This window comes from Artemia sp. Qi Xiang Cuo, chromosome 20, assembly GCF_049724085.1.
Source record: "Artemia sp. Qi Xiang Cuo chromosome 20, ASM4972408v1, whole genome shotgun sequence".
NCBI classification, from domain to species: Eukaryota; Metazoa; Arthropoda; class Branchiopoda; order Anostraca; family Artemiidae; genus Artemia; species Artemia sp. Qi Xiang Cuo.
Genome location: NC_142813.1, coordinates 47733722 through 47751000, shown reverse-complemented (window position 1 = coordinate 47751000; position 17279 = coordinate 47733722). Strand labels below are relative to the sequence as shown.

Below are 17279 nucleotides of genomic sequence, written 5' to 3'. Positions count from 1 at the left end.
TGTCCGGCCCCTTGCCCCAACCCTCGATCTTTACACGTTTCAAAGCCGAAAAACTCATTCAAATTCAACGACTTTTGTTTTAGAAGTCTTTCTTAAAGAATTGGGCTAGAAAGTAAAACTGCCACGTAAAGAGCAGGGGTTGAGGATGGAAATTCCACCACATATACGGAATAATTTCTTTTCGCTTTAATTTTTAATGTAGCTCCTTACTTTTAGCTGAAAAAGTTTTTTTTAATTTCTTTCCGTTTTTCAAATCATACCAGTTTATTCCCTTCTCTCCCCCGTTTAAAACATCCCTTATAAAATTCCCCCGAAAACTTTCCTCCCCACAGAGCCCCCCCCCCCTAAAAAAACAAAATCCTATATTTCCCAGTAAAATAAACTATATATGAACAATGGACAACTTGCGTAGCTTAAAGCCCTTTCCCTAGCGACTTGGGGGGGGGGGGGGCATGTCGTTCTTCAAGGCATAGTTATTGGACCTTTCAACTAAGCTGAATCAAATGGCCATTTACAAAATTAGATTTCAGATGTGTTTAAGAAAAAAGGGGCGTGGGAGGGGGGCTAGTTGTCCTCCAACCTTTATAGTCACTAAAAAAGTTCACTAGATCTTTCGATTTCCGGTTGAATAAGCCCTCTCCCGATCTTCTAGAACAATTGAGTCACTACAATCAGCCCAGGGAGGAAAAACAGAGTAAATAAACACACAACCGTGATCTTTCTTCTGGTAAAAAAAAAAAAAATACAAAATTCCACATTTTTGTAGACAGAGCTTGAAACCTTTAGAGTAGGGATTCTCTGATATGCTTAATCTGACAATGTGATTTTCATTAAGATCACTTGACTTTTTTGGGGGTCCCTCTTTTTCAAAAATCAGGCAAAATTTTTCAGGCTGTTGGGTTTTAATGGATAATTTTAAACTTGACGAATTTTATATATCCGGAACAGCACAAAAAGCAAAGTTCTTTTGAAGGATCTATTGTTATCAAGACTCCTTTTTAAGCATTTCGCTTTCTGTCGGGCCGAGTCGCTCCTTACTTACAGTTCGTGGTAACGAACCGCTTGAAAATTCGAATTTTCTTTTTGTTCATTTGCTTTAAAATTGCAGGCCTTTTAGACAGACAACTAAGCAGACTCTTTTTCTTCAACTTAATTTTCCTCAGGATAGTAAAGGAAAGATACAGTTCTCCTACAAAAGTTGCTGCCACAAGGACCGGTCCCTGATAAACCATATCTAGGTTGTTTTTTTATGGCAAGGCAATAAAAGCTTTTCATAAATCAAATACAACTATATTTTACAACGGATGATCGCATCAGATATAAGCAGCTCTTAAGCATTTGATTCCTATCAAATTTAACTTTGACCAAGGGTATCGCAAAGAGAACAATAGATTTTGGAGGGAAGATGTGGTTATATCGCTTCTAAATGACCAAGGTTCTAAATCGATTCTAAATGACCAAGGGTACCTTAAAGAGAACAATAGATTTTGGAGGGGAAATGTGGTTATATCGATTCTTAATATGAAAGATTCAAATTTTTAAAATCACCTGCATTAGAATTACAGGCCTTGTAGAAAACTGAACTGAAACTTTTAGGATAAACAGAACCTCGCATAAGACAATGTATTCATCCTCGAACTTCATTTTTTCTTCTATTTGCCAGACATATCTTTAAGCTAATCTGTATTAAAATTGCAAACCTTGAAGATAACCCAACTAAAAATTTCAGGGCAAAGGGAACCTCAATTAAGACGACGTGTTGATTCTTGATAGATTTTTAATCTCGTCCTAGCCGAGTGGATTGGTGCGCTGAATTAGAATTCTTTGTCCGAGAGGGCCAGGGTTCGAATCCTACTGTACCCAATTATTTGGTTTGGGAGGGGGGTCAGTGGTGTGATTCTGTAAGCTCAGCCAGAGTCGACCCAATTCTAAATGTGTACCCAGAGAAATCTGGGGAAGGTAACCAGCATGGTTGGCCCCCAACCCCCGATTACACTCCCTGGCTGAAGGGCCAAGAAACGGAGATCAGCACTGCCGGTAGGGACTATAAAGCCAATGCCGTATTCTTTACCTTTACCATCTGCATTAAAATTTCAGACCTTGCAGATAGTTCAACTGAAACTGTCAGGACCGAGAGAACCTCGGTTAAGATATTGTACTGATCTTCGACGCTAATTCCTTTTTAAGGAAACAAAACAGACTTTTCCCTCAATATGATTTTCCCCAGGAGGGGAAGGGCAAAGATCCAGTTAACACACAACAACTCCTATAACAAGGATCGGTTCCTGATAAACCGTGTCAAGGTTGTTTTTTTAATGATGATAATACCATCAAACCTTTTCACACATCAAATACAACTACAATTTTAACGGATGATCGCATCAGACGTAGTCCGCTCTTAAACAATTAACTACTGTCAAATAAAAAATTAATGAGCCATTCATTCTATTCAAAGTTACGAAATCTGTTTTTTGTTAAATGTCGCTTCCATGGCGTTAATTAATTCGCAAATAAACAAGTAATAAACAAGATCATATCTTGATAAATGATCTTCAGACTTAATTTTCCTCGGGAGAAAGTAATGGAAATGATGTATTTTATATCTTTAGTGGCCATAAGAGGTCAAAAGCATCTTTATAATTAGCTAGACAGCATAAATTTAAAATCGCTTCACTGAATAAAATAAAAAATATATAAAAAAATGAACAAGAATAAAAACCAAATAGTATTCCACAGAGCCACAAGAATGAAACAAAAAATGTTCTTTTTAAAAACTTAACTTACATCAAAATAAAACATACTAAATACAACGAAGAGAAAGTTTAGTATGTTTTATTTTGATGTAAGCTAAGTTTTTAAAAACTTTAAAAAATTCATGAAAAATTTGTTTACGAGTCGGACTTTTTTTTGGAGGGTGGGGGGAGTGGGGTAAACCCTCTAAGCTTCCCACGTCAGTGCAGGGAAGTGTTTATTTAATATGTGAGTTTTGAATCCTATTTATTTATATTTCTTTTCTTTTGTTTTTTCTTTCTCTTCGTGTGTTTAGTACTTTTTTTTTTTATATAGTTTAAGTTTTATAAAAAAAAATTTTTTGTTTCATTTTCTCCTTTTTTTTCGTTCAGAAACGCACCCAAATATAAAGCCGAGAAATTTAAATTGTGTTTGTTTAGTTACGTGTTTATTCTTTTGTATTTACTCACTGGTTTATCAAAATTAAAACCCATTTTTATGACTTAATTTTTCGTAAATGGAAAAGCAGTATGGTCTAAGAAATTATTTAAATATAAAATTCAATATCTAGCTTTAAAAGTTCTTAACTGAAGAAAACCAAATCACAAGTAAAACAAATTAATACAAAATTTATATCAAAAAATAATAAAATTAAATAAAAATTAAAGCTTTGTGGCTTTGATTTTTCATGGAGCAAGACACCATGAAGCTTACTGTCTTTCTTTAAAAGCACTTGACTGAAGAAAATAAAATTAAGAAAAAAACGTAAAAAAATTAAAATATAAAAAAATTAAGAAAAAACTAAACCATTCCGTTATTCATAGCTGTCCCTTGAGCTTGAAAACATAAAATTCACTGTCTCGATTTAAAAGCATTTGACTGAAGAAAATCAAATTAAAAATAAAAAAATACTAATAAAAACTAAGCAAAAATTGAAAAAATCACAAATAATTAAATCTCTATAGCTTTTATAGTTGACCATGGAGCTGGACAATACGAAGTTCACTGTCTAGCTTTAAAAGTACTTGACTGAAGAAAATCAATTTACAAATAAATTTAAAAAAATAAAATTGGGTAAAACTGAAGCATTGCGGTTTTTATAGTTTTCCATTAAGCTAGAGAAAATGGGAGTTTTTTTTATCTAGCTTTCAAAAACTTGACTGAAGAAAATTAAATCATAGGCAGTGCAATCGCGCTGCCTAAGTAAAGAACGATGTTTTTTTGTTGTTTTTGTTTTTTTGTTCTAGACCAGGGCACTTCGTATCGAAGAGTTGTCGTAGAGACTGCGAAAAGGGCTCATTCGATTGGAAATTGGAGTGGCTAGTGCCCTTTTTAATAGTCGAAAGTGATTGGAAGGCAACTAACACCCCATCCACGCCAACCATTTCCCCAAACACATCCAACCAAAATTTTGAGATAGCCATTTTCTTCAGCGTAGTTGATTTCCACATAGAAGTTATGTTCTTGAGGACGACACTCCCCCACAGCCCTCAGGGCAAGGGTTGTAAGTTATGCCCTGGGGGCACGTAAGTTTTATAGAAAGCGTTATCGTAGAAACTTCCAAAAAGGCTCATTCGATTGGAAATTAAAAGAGCTAGTGCCCTTTTTAATAGTCTAAAGCGATTGGAGGGCAACTAACCCCCCTCTCACGTCCACCTTTTCCCCAAACACATCCAATCAAAATTTTGAGATAGCTATTTTGGTCAACTTAGTTGAAAGTTCTGAAAATTACGTCTTTGAGAATGACAATCCCCCACGGTCCTCAGGGCAGGGGTTATAAATTATGCCCTGGGGGCATATAAGGTTTTCATAAAAAGCGTTGTCGTAGAAACTTCAAAAGGGGGTCATTCGATTGGAAATTGAAATGGCTAGTGCTCTTTTTGATAGTCGAAAGTGATTGGAAGGCAACTAACACCCCTTCTCCGACCACCGTTTATCCAAACACATCCAATCAAAATTTTGAGATAGCCATTTTCTTCAGCGTAGTTGATTTCCACATAGAAGTTATGTTCTTGAGGACGACACTCCCCCACAGCCCTCAGGGCAAGGGTTGTAAGTTATGCCCTGGGGGCACGTAAGTTTTATAGAAAGCGTTATCGTAGAAACTTCCAAAAGGGTTCATTTGATTAGAAATTTAAAGAGCTATTACCCTTTTGAGTAGTCAAAAGCGATTGGAGGGCAACTAACCCCCCTCTGACGTCAACCTTTTCCCCAAACACATCCAATCAAAATTTGAGATAGCTATTTTGCTCAACTTAGTTGAAAGTTCTGGAAATTACGTCTTTGAGGATGACAATCCCCCACAGTTCTCAGGGCAAGGGTTATAAGTTATTCCCTGGGGGCATGTAAGGTTTTCATAAAAAGCGCTGTCGTAGAAACTTCAAAATGGGCTCATTCGATTGGAAATGGAAATGGCTAGTGCACTTTTTAATAGTCGAAAGTGATTGGAAGGTAAATAGCACCCTTTTTACGCCCACCATTTATCCAAACATATGCAATCAAAATTTTGAGACAGCCATGTGTTTCAACATAGGTCGAAGTTTTGGAAATTATCTCTTGGGGATAATAAACCCCTTCAGAGCCTCAAGGGCAAGGGTTATAAGTTATACCCTGGGGGCATATAAGTTTTTTTTAGAAATTGTTGTCGTAGTAACTTCAAAAAGAGCTCATTTAATTGGAAATTGAAAGGGATAGTGCCGTTTTTAATAGTCGAAAGTTGATGGAGAGCAACTAACCCCCCTCTCACGCTCACCATTTCCCCAAACACATTCAATTAAAATTTTGAGATAGATATTTTTTTCAACGTAGTTGAAAGTTCTGGAAATTATGATTTTGAGGATGACAAACCCCCTAAACCCCTCAGGGCAAGGGTTGTAAGTTATGCCCTGGGCAAATAAGGTTTTTATAGAAAGAGTTTTAGTAGAGACTTCAGAAAAGGCTCATTCGATTGGAAATTTAAAGGGCTAGTGCCCTTTTTAATAGTCGAAAGTGATTGGAGGGCAACTTGCCCCCCTCTCAAACTCATCATTTCCCCAAACACATCCAACCAAAATTTTGAGATAGCCATTTGTTCAACGTAGATGAAAGTTCTGGAAATTAGGTCTTTCAGAATGACACTCCCCCCAGAGCCCTCGGGGCTAAGGTTGTAAGTTATGCCCTGGGGGCGTATAAGGTTCTTTTTTTATAGAAAATGTTGTCGTCGAAACTCCAAAAAAGATTCATTCAATTGGAAATTGAAAGGGCTAGTGCCCTTTTTAATAGGCTAGTCGAAACTGATTGCAGGGCAACTAACCTCCCCCTCACGTCCACCATTTCCCCAAAGACATCCAATCAAAATTTTGAGATAGACTTTTTTCAAAGTAGTTGAAAGTTCTGGAAATTAGGTCTTTGAGGATGATCCCCCCCCCCCCCCCCCACACACACACACACCCCTCAGGGTAAGGGTTGTAAGTTATGCCCTGGGGGCATACAAAGTTTTTATAGAGCGTTGTAATAGAAACTTCGAAAACTTCAAAGGGCTAGTGCCCTTTTTATTAGTCGAAAGTGACTGGAGGAAAACCAACACCTCTCGCACGCCCACCATTTCCCCAAAAACATCAAAGAAACATTTTGAGATAGCCATTTTGTTCAACATAGTTGAAAAGTCAGGAAAATATGTCTTTGAGGATGAAACTCCCCCCAAAGCCCTCAGGGCAAGTGTTGTAAGTTATGCCCCGGGGGGCATATAAGGTTTTATAGAAAGCGTTGTCGTGGAAACTTAAAAAAAGGTTCATTTGATTGGAAATTGAAAGCGCTAGTGCCCTATTTACTAGTCGAAAGTGAATGAAGTGAATGAATGAAGTGATGAAGTGATGAAGTGATGAATGAAGTGAATGAAGTGAATGAATGAAGTTTCCCCAAACACATCCAATCAAAATTTTGAGATAGACATTTTGTTCAAAGTAGTTGAAAGTTCTGGAAATTAGGTCTTTGCCAGTGTTGTGGTAGAAACTTTAAAAAGAACTCATTCATTTGGAAAATGAGAGGGCTAGTGCCCTTGTTAATAGTCATAAGCGATCGGAGGGCGAATGTCCCCCTCCATACCCATCCTTTCCCCAAACACTTCCGATCAACATTTTGATATTGCAATTTTATTGGACGTAGTTGAAGGGTTGGGAAATTATGTTTTTGAGTATGACAACCCCCAACAGCCCTCAGGGCTAAGGTTGTCAGTTATATCCTGGGGGCATATAATGTCATATAGAAATTGTTCTCGTAAAAACTTCAAAAAGGGCTCTTTCGATTGGAAATTGAGAGGGCTATTGCCCTTTTTAATTGTCGAAAGTAATCAGAGGGTAAATCCACCCCCCCCCCCCAATGCCCATCATTTCCCCAAACATTTCCAATCGACATTTTGGTATGGTCATTTTGTTCAATTTAGTTGAAAGTTCTGGAAATTATGTCTTTGAGGATGACAACCCTCCCCCCATAGCCCTCATGACAAGGATCGTAAGTTATGCCCTTGGGGTATATAACGCTTACCGTAGAAGCTTCAAAAAGGGATCATTCGATTGTAAATTGAGATGACTAGTGCCTTTTTTATTAGTCGAAAGTGATCAGAGGGCAAATGTCTTTCACCACGTCTATGATTTCCCCAAACACTTACAATCAAATTTCGATATAGCCAGTTTGTTAAGCCTATCAGAAAGGTCTGGAAATTATCTGTTTGAGGATAAAAAATCCCCCAGCCCTCAGGGCAATGGTTGTAAGTTTTGCCCTGGGGACATATAGTGTTTTTTTATAGAAAGTGTGGTCATATAAACTTCAAAGGGGGTTCACGGGATTGGTAATCATACGCTCTAGTGCTCTTTTTAAGAGTCAAAGGGATCAGAGGGCAGCTACCCTCTCACCCCTACACACACGTTGTATTGTCCCGAAATGCGTCTGATAGAAATTTTGAGATAGCCATTCTATTCAAAATAGTCTAAATATCATATAACATGGCTTTTGGGGTTGAAACAAACCCCAGAGATTACGGCCAAGGGTTTTAAGCTATGCCCAGGGGATATTAAAGGTTTTTATGGAAGGGATGATTGTCTAACTTCAGAAGAGGCTCTGTTTTTCGCCCCTCAAGAGATTATGCCAGTACAAAAAGAACAGAACTTAATTAAAAAAAAATACTTTTTGCGTCAAATAAGATTTTCATAAAAAAAGTAAAGGACTCTGTTATACCGAATATTAACAAACATAGAATCGAATAGTCTACCAAGAATACAACTGCCACAAATCAACATCAATAAATAAATAAAACAAGAGACAGAGAGAAAGCAGAACAAGTCAAACTCAAAACGATCAAACGTTAATATGAGTAGGGTTCTATGCCTTATTATTTCTAAAAACCATGATATAATTTGTACTTTACTGACAAAAATCTTTTTAAATGTTTTCACTTTTATAAATATAAGAAAACAAAATTAATTAAGATTTTAAGGAATAAATATCAGCATATGTATATTAAATTGACAATGCACATTTTTTTCAATAAGTTCATTTGAATTTTTTTGTTCATTTTTGGTTTAATGGAGTCATTTACTTTTTTTGAAAAAACTTATTTTGTGCAAAAATTTCTTTTGATTAATCACAAATAAAAATCAAGAACATACAAGAATTATAGCAAAATAAAAAAATAATGACAATTAAAGATTTATGATACTTGTGGTTTTTAAAGGAGCTAGACAACATGAAGTTCAGTACAAAGCTTTAGACGAACTCGATCATAAATAAAAAATTAATCACCATTTACGCTTTTTCGGTTTGCATGGAGCCGACAACATGAAGTTCGTTATCTAACTTTAGAAACATTTGACTGAAGAAAATTGCAAATAAAATAAAACTTCCAAAATGTACATATATGTCCCTTTGGGTTTTAGAAAAATATACCATCACCTCGGTCTGAACATGTCCATAGATTTTACCGAAATAAAATTTAATTTTTTTTTCCTTGTTAGCCACAAAAGGATTTCAACGTCGACTTGTCCACTGCGTAAAAATGGCACCATCAATGTTCAAGAAGTAATGGGCCCCTTGTTTATCTACAAGGCCATTTTTTAGGAATCAATCCAGTGTTGTTTAGTGTACCTTTTGTGTCACCTGTCTTACTTCACGTTAGCCACAGAACGAAGTCGACTTGGGGTTGTCCACTTCCAAAAATCGTACCGACCATGGACAAGGACTAATGGACCCCTTGGTTATGCCCTTGACAAAGGCCGGTGCTTTTAGGAATCATTCCAATACTATTTAATCTAGTTCTAGTGTTACGTGTTTTATTTTTGATTTGCCACGAAAGGAATCCTATTTGGGGTAGCCCACTTCCGAAAATCGTACCAACCATGGACAAGGACTAATGGACCCCTTGGTTATGCCCTTGAACAAGGCCGGTATATTTAGGAAATGCGTTTATAGGTTATACGTATAATGGTTATGCGATTCCCCAAGGCCATTTTTTAGGATTCAATCCAGTGTTGTTTAGCGTACCTTTTGTGTCACCTGTCTTACTTCACGTTAGCCACAGAACGAAGTCGACTTGGGGTTGTCCACTTCCAAAAATCGTACCGACCATGGACAAGGACTAATGGACCCCTTGGTTATGCCCTTGACAAAGGCCGGTGCTTTTAGGAATCATTCCAATACTATTTAATCTAGTTCTAGTGTTACGTGTTTTATTTTTGATTTGCCACGAAAGGAATCCTATTTGGGGTAGTCCACTTCCAAAAATCGTACCAACCATGGACAAGGACTAATGGACCCCTTGGTTATGCCCTTGAGAAAGGCCGGTGCTTTTAGGAATCATTCCAATGCTATTTAATCTAGTTCTAGTGTTACGTGTTTTATTTTTGATTTGCCACGAAAGGAATTCTATTTGGGGTAGTTACTTCCAAAAATCGTACCAACGATAGACAAGGACTAATTAACCCCTTGGTTATGCCCTTGAACAAGGCCTATTTTTAGGAAATGCGTTTATAGGTTATACGTATAGTGGTTATACGATTCCCCAAGGCCGTTTTTTAGGAATCAATTCAGTATTGTTTACGTACATTTTGTGTCACCTGTCTTACTTAACGTTAGCCTTCACGATGGACAAGGACTAATGGACCCCTTGGTTATGCCCTTAAGAAAGGCCGGTATTTTTAGGAAATTCATTTATAGATAGCGCGTGTAATGGTTACATTCAATGTAACATTAAAATCATTCAAACAATAATCAGTAACATTAAAATATATACTACAGCAGTTATCTTAATAAAACAACTAAAGTTTTAAATAAAAGACACACCACTAGAGCTAGTTTAAATAGCATTGGAATGATTCCTAAAAATACCGGCCATGGGCACGGCCATAACCAGGAGGTTCATCAGTTCTTGCTCATGGTTGGCACAATTTTTGGAAATTGAACAACATTCGATTGGTTTTTAAAAAAAAAAATATATAAGACGAAGAAAAACATAATTTTTTATGTTTATTCTATTTTACTTCCAAACACTAACTGAAAGTAGACCAATCCTCTTTTTTAAATACAGCATATTCAAGAAAAGAATTTATTTATGAACATTTCATCATTCACGATTAATTCTATACACAACTAATTCAAATGCAGACATACTCATCAAATATCTTATAATATTTTCATTGCCAAGATCGAAACCACATAGCCGTAAATAAAATGTAAGAGCCATAAAAGGCCTTGATCAGGATACTCACTTGCTCCTCGTATGGTATACCAGATAAATATATTAAAGAGACTAGTGTATGAGAATAACACTGCTGCTAGGGTTAAGGTAGGAAACAAGGCTAGTAGTTGGTTCATTATTAAATCAGGAGTTAAGCAATGTTGCGTTCTATCCCCATTTAAATGGATCATTTTGATGGACTTTGTTTTAAGAAGCAAAGTAAAGGCAATGGCAGAACAAGAAATCAAATGGGGAGGAAAAAGTCTCTGTCTAAAGGAGAACACAGGAAAGGCAATGGGAGAACACGGAATCAAATGGGGAGGAAAAAGTCTGTCTAAAGGAGAACACAGGAAAGGCAATGGGAGAACACGGAATCAAATGGGGAGGAAAAAGTCTCTGTCTAAAGGAGAACACAGGAAAGGCAATGGGAGAACACGGAATCAAATGGGGAGGAAAAAGTCTCTGTCTAAAGGAGAACACAGGAAAGGCAATGGGAGAACACGGAATCAAATGCGGAGGAAAAAGTCTCTGTCTAAAGGAGAACACAGGAAAGGCAATGGGAGAACACGGAATCAAATGGGGAGGAAAAAGTCTCTGTCTAAAGGAGAACACAGGAAAGGCAATGGGAGAACACGGAATCAAATGGGGAGGAAAAAGTCTCTGTCTAAAGGAGAACACAGGAAAGGCAATGGGAGAACACGGAATCAAATGGGGAATTAAAACATTATGCTGATGACTTAAGCATCTTAGATGAAAATGTTAGCCAAATGAATGAGCTTTTAGAGGTTTTCCGAGTTCAAGGAACCAAAATTAGAATATTGGATACTATGGTGATGACAGTGGTCAAGTATGACTCTGAAGCTTGGGTACTCCGAAAGACGAAGGAGGATTTGCTAGATGTTTTCCAGAGAAATTGTATACGTATTTTTTTGGGTACCCGACTGACTAACCGTATCTCAAACAGTAAGTTGTACGAAAAAATGTGGTTCAATTCCACTTTTTAGGGCTATAATGAGAGAAAGGTTGAGATAGCTAGGGCACATTCTGCGGATGAAGTATGACAGATTGCCAAAGATTGTCTTTCTCAGTCAACCGTCTAGGGTCAAACGAAATTAGATCGTACCCGAATTGGGCGGGGGGAAGTCGTAAGGAAAGATTTAAGGGTGTAAAGATGGAGGCTCTGAGTATATTGGGATGGAGAAGTGTGCGTAGCTGTGTTGGCCTCAGGTGGCTTAGTGCTGCAGTGAGGTATTAGCAGTAGCATCCTATTTATAAAATAATTCATAAATTAATATAGACACTGAATTCAGAAGACGGCATGCTCATTAAACAGCTTACAATTTCTTCACTGCCAATACCACAACCATACAGACATATATAAAAAGTAAAAGCAAAAAAAAAGACCTTGATAGTCTTGTACCTCATTTGTCATCATTTTGTCGATTTTTTTTCGTAAAAGTTAAAAACCGGAAAATTGAATCAATTGCTTTACATGGCTAAACTTGTGTAAAAAGCATGACTAGCTGATTATTTAAGCTCGGTTCCATTTATTTTTGTGGTTTTAAATTGACGCATTCTATGACATTTCAACGAAAGGTATTATTTGCCAAAGAATTTTGCCAAAGAACTTCAGGCAATTTTGCCCCAGAGTTCAGTAGAAAAAAAACAATTTATTTATATTTTTGATTTCATAGATGGAAAATAAGTAAAAAGCTACATTCTTTTATTTTACTATATAAAAATTACAGAAATACAGGTTTAAGGGAACAACTTCTTTAAAATTTGTTATTAACAAAACAAAAAAAAGTTAAAAAAAAAACTTTACAGCACTTTCAACCTAAAGTTTGAAGGAGGACATAGTCAGCACGTCCCCAAGCAAGTTCCAATAGCAAGAGTCAATTAGGGCCCCGGGAACAAAAACCGCTTTTGTTTTATTTATAAAAAATAAGCAAATAGCTAAACAAATTATTTCACTTTATAAACTTTTTAGGAATTCAGCTTTCACGGAACAACTTCTTTAAAGATTATTATTAAAAAAATAACAGTGAAATAAGCTGAAATAAGACTTCTCCTTAAATCTCTTGGGGGACATAGCTAAAAAGAGGCAAGCAGGGTCCCAGAAACAATAATATCCCAGCCCATGAAAGCTGAACTTTAGTTTTTTTTTTAGCGATTTTACAAAAAAAATTGTGTCATCACGAACCATCAATTTTTTGAGGATTTATTAATAGCATGTAAAAATATATTTGTTTTATTTATAAAATATAAGCAAATAGCTAAAAAAATTATTTCACTTTATAAACTTTTTAGGAATTCAGCTTTCACGGAACAACTTCTTTAAAGATTATTATTAAAAAAATAACAGTGAAATAAGCTGAAATAAGACTTCTCCTTAAATCTCTTGGGGGACATAGCTAAAAAGAGGCAAGCAGGGTCCCAGAAACAATCATATCCCAGCCCATGAAAGCTGAACTTTAATTTTTTTTGCGATTTTACCAAAAAAATATTGTCACCACGACCATCAATTTTTTGAGGATTTATAAATAGCATGTAATATTACCACAGCCTTAGTAAAACAGACTTACCACAAACTTATTTAATATACAAAACAAGTCCTAAGTGTAATTTTTAATGTTCAAATAGATTTAGGAAAAACAAAATAAGATCAAGTTGGTAAAGTGTTTGAATTTGTAAAAAAAATATTTTATTAATTTACAGAAATTTAGTCAACACTATTTTACAACGAATTATTCTGTAAGTATTGCGAATTTTAAGTAAAATCTAGTAAAATTAGTAAATCCCAACATAAAAGTACTTTTATAAAACTAATTTTACAAATCTAATGATTTCTTGAAAAATCGTAAAAAAGGCTAGTTACCACAAACAAGTTGGGTTATTTTGCAATGATAATTGACATAATTAAATCCACTTTTACCAACTGCTGGCAAATAAATAATTTTTACAATGTGGAAACAATATCAAATAGTACCAACGACCATTTGTACATGCATTTTTTCGGTTTATTTTTGTAATGTCAATCGTCACTCGACCCCCAAAGCCCTTCCCCATGATAATGCAGATACGCCATTTTGATCGCCTGAGTACACTACGTGCCTTTCGGTCTACCTTCTAACTTCCTCGTGGATATATTCTAGTCTAACCGGGGGTTTTAGTGCCAAAAACTTGAACAGATTTGGGACCAAAACCTTTAAACCCTTCTCTTCTGCTCCCCCCGTTCCCTCCTAGACCCTCCCCCTCCAAACACTCGCTGAAAGTATCCAATTGATCCCCGAAAAAGTTCCCTGAATATTGCATACACGCAGTTTTGATCACCTGGTAACACATGTTGTCAGTTGATTTACCTCGCTGCTAAAAGTTGAACAGACTTTGGTCAAATAGGGACGCATAGCGCTTAAATGTTAGGGTGGATCGGATAAAGACTTTTTAGCCCCTTCCCCACCCTCCCCCCTCTTGCTTTCTACCCAGGTCGAAACTCAATGTTCATTAGCCTCCCAACACACCTTGAAAGGGTGGATCGGAGAAAACTTTTTTAATCCCACTTGGCCCCCCTTTTTTTTACTCAAATCGAATATTCGAGGCCCCCTACACTCCCTGAAAGTTTCAACTTAATACCTCAAGCGTTTTCTCGGATGTTGCAGATACCGCTATTTTGATAGCCTGATATCATATAGTGTCTTTTAATTTACTTCGCTACTAAGACGTGAATGGACTATAACTCTCATATGGGGTTACAGTGCCAAAAATTTACGTGGACCGAAGAACCAACGATTCCTCCCTCCCCCCCCATACACAACCCCCACACAAATTTTGAGTCCCGTTGCCTCCTACCCTATACCCCCTATCAGTTTTAACTACATATCTAAGACGTTCTCGAGATACTGCAGATCCAATGGTTATTCAATAGGTAACGAAACAAATCACAGTAGCTCGTAAACAATGTATTTCAATCAGTATAACACTTTGGCTACTTTTCAACATAGCCTCGGGCAACATTTACATATTTCTCCCTTCATTCTACTTATTTTTGTACGGCTCTGGTGTAAATATTTTTGGGCTTAGCTAGAAGCCACTTTCGCACCCGATATTAGATTGAACCTCTTCATTAGATTGAAAAAGTTTGAGCTTAGAACCTCTTAAAGGGATCAAAACAAATGAAAGTCTGAGGGATAATTCTTCAGAGGGATGATTTTAAAGTCTTTATTCTTCAGACTTCAGAATGAAAGTCTGAAGTCTGAAGGATCAAAACAAATAAAAATTTGAGCTATTAGGTTGTAGAATCTCCAACCCACCCTTTTAACTTTTTTTTTTTTTTTTTTTTTTTTTTTTTTTTTTTTTTTTTTTTTTTTAAGTTAACAGGCTTAAAAATGGGCACATACTGTCATGAAGCAGTATAACACCTTTATTCAAGAGGCAACGACGTTTCTTTCGAATGGAATGGCTTAGTTTTTTTGTGAGGATATCACTGTAATACAAACTGTTAGTGATTCGTCGGAATTCGAAATTAAAAGTGATTTTAATTCCATCGGAATTCATCCCTGTGAATTTCGGAGTAATGTAGGATAATTTAAGATCTTCTATTCGAATGAATACCCTTAGTTCTCCAGGACTAATTTTGCCCCAGATTACCGTTGGCTTTCTCCAAGATTGTAAGCACAAACAATTTTTACTATTTATTATAATTTTATTATAATTTAACTTATGATTACATAATATTTCATGTTCTGTATCTTGTTATTCATACAAGGCAATTAGCCTACTGCTCAATTTGGCTCAATCCCTACCCTCTATTGGAATATTGCTAGTTCGTCCAACTTTATCCAGGGGTGGATCCAGGACTTTTTTTTAGGGGGGGGGGCAAAATAGGTTGATCCGATAAACTTGCATTAGGAGCAAGTTTAATGAACGCAAACTTGCGTTAATTAAGTAAAGTACACTACGTTAGATGATGGTAGGGGGGCTCCCCCTTCACCCCCTGGATCCGCCACTGCTTTAGCCTCTGCATTGGAAAATCAGCTTTCCCGCTGCATGATTCTTTTTTAATTTACAATTTTCAGAGAGGTCACAATATTTCTGAAATTTCAGAATTTACCGGTAATTTCATTTGGTTCACTATTTTTCCGCTGTTTTGAGAAGTTAAGGCCATTCAAGCAACAGCATCGTTATAAAAACTTTCTGGGTGGAGGGGGTTGGGGGCAACAACTAGCATTTTTATTCTTACCTCAACTTTAACGTGTATATTTCTTACTTTCCTCTTCGAATTTTTTTTTAAATGTCTTCTTGTCTCCCAGGGAGGGGGCTCCTTCAGCCTAGCCCCCTCTGGGGAAACTCGTGCCCTGAATGAAACACTATTTGAGCATACAGTAACGTTTAGTTTACCTGTAACATTACTCCTCTCGGCATCGACGCTCCCATCTTGTATACACAAAATTATAGCATTTGGATTTGACATATACTGCTCAGACATCTGGCGAATAGCTTCACGAGTGTCCAGATGCATCTCAGACGTAACAGTCTGTAAATAAACGAAACATAAAATACCGATTCGGTGTAAAATATCGAAAATACCGAAACATAAAAATAGTAAGCAAAATACATTACTGACTTACTTTGATTTAAGGCTCCTGCTGGTGGTCCAGCGTCGAGAGAGATGAGATTCTTTGCCTTCACTCCGAACGGTCTTGCGCAAGCGTGACTGCTTCTTGGAGATCAGTACCGATCATGGAGAAATACTGGGTAAGACTGTCTCTCCATCTGAACGGGGGTCTTCTACGGGGGCGCTTCCAGCCATGTTGAGGAGGATCAAAACTGAAAAATAAGCTGGCGGTTGCTTCTTCTGACATGCAAATCAAGTGGCAAAAGCATCATAGGGTTTTTATGGTGAGCTGCAGAGAGTTCGGGATGTCATCCATTAGTGTCAGCAGTCGGTTGTTTGAGACGAAGTCGTACCACTTGATCCCTTCGATTTGTCTTAGGAAGTTTGTTTGGGCCACATCTATGGCATCACGAACAGAAGCAGCAGCCGGCAAAGTTTCAGCACCGTAGAGAAGGACATGCCTTACGGTGGTATTGTAGATCCGCATTTTTGCTTTTCGGCTGATGTTAGGCTTTGACCACAAGGAACGGCATAACCGAACCATAATAGACGCAGCTTTAGCGATGCACGACTGGCCTTCCTTTTCAATTGAGCCGTTATCCGAGACGACATATCCAAGGTAAGTAAAAGACTTGACAATTTCGATAGTGTGCCCTAAAACGTTGAAGGATGGTGAGTTGACGAAATTTAATGCCGGGTCGATGATCATTATTTTTGTTTTCTGCCAGCTAATATATAGTCCCAAATTCGGGGCTTCTTCCGACAGTGTATTGAGAGCTGCCTCGAGTTCAACTGCAGAAGTGCATATCAGGCAATATCATCTGAGAAGTCGCAATCGGCTAGGACTCGCCATATTTCAGTCCGATCTGGAGCCGATTCGTGGTTCGATCCATGACATAATCAATCACCGCGTTGAAAAGTTCAGGAGCAGCAACACAGCCTTGCCTTACACTAGCATCTATCTCGAATAGTGGGCTTCGGTGACCATTGACCTGGACGGAGCTTTTTGTACCAGTGTAGAGCGCCTTGAACAGGCGGCATTATTTATCAGGGAGTCCCGTTCGTTTTAGTATCAGCCAAAGGGACTCACGGTCAATCGAGTCGAAAGCTGCTTTAAAACAACAAATGCAATATATGCTATGCGCTGGAACTCGCGGGCTTTCTTGATGACCTGTCAAACAGTGTATATCTACTCGGTCGTGGATCTGTTGGGCATGAACTCTGCTTGCT

General features: G+C 37.2%; 1 protein-coding gene across 1 annotated transcript in view; it reads right to left on the bottom strand.

Annotated features, from left to right (window-relative positions):
- The window catches only part of LOC148940298 (dynamin-like GTPase OPA1, mitochondrial), a 173823-nt gene that overhangs the window by 52709 nt on the left and 103835 nt on the right, over positions 1-17279 (bottom strand). Inside the window, 1 exon segment of the mRNA XM_089106123.1 lies at positions 15833-15968. Within this exon segment, the coding sequence (XP_088962249.1) occupies positions 15833-15968 (136 nt within the window).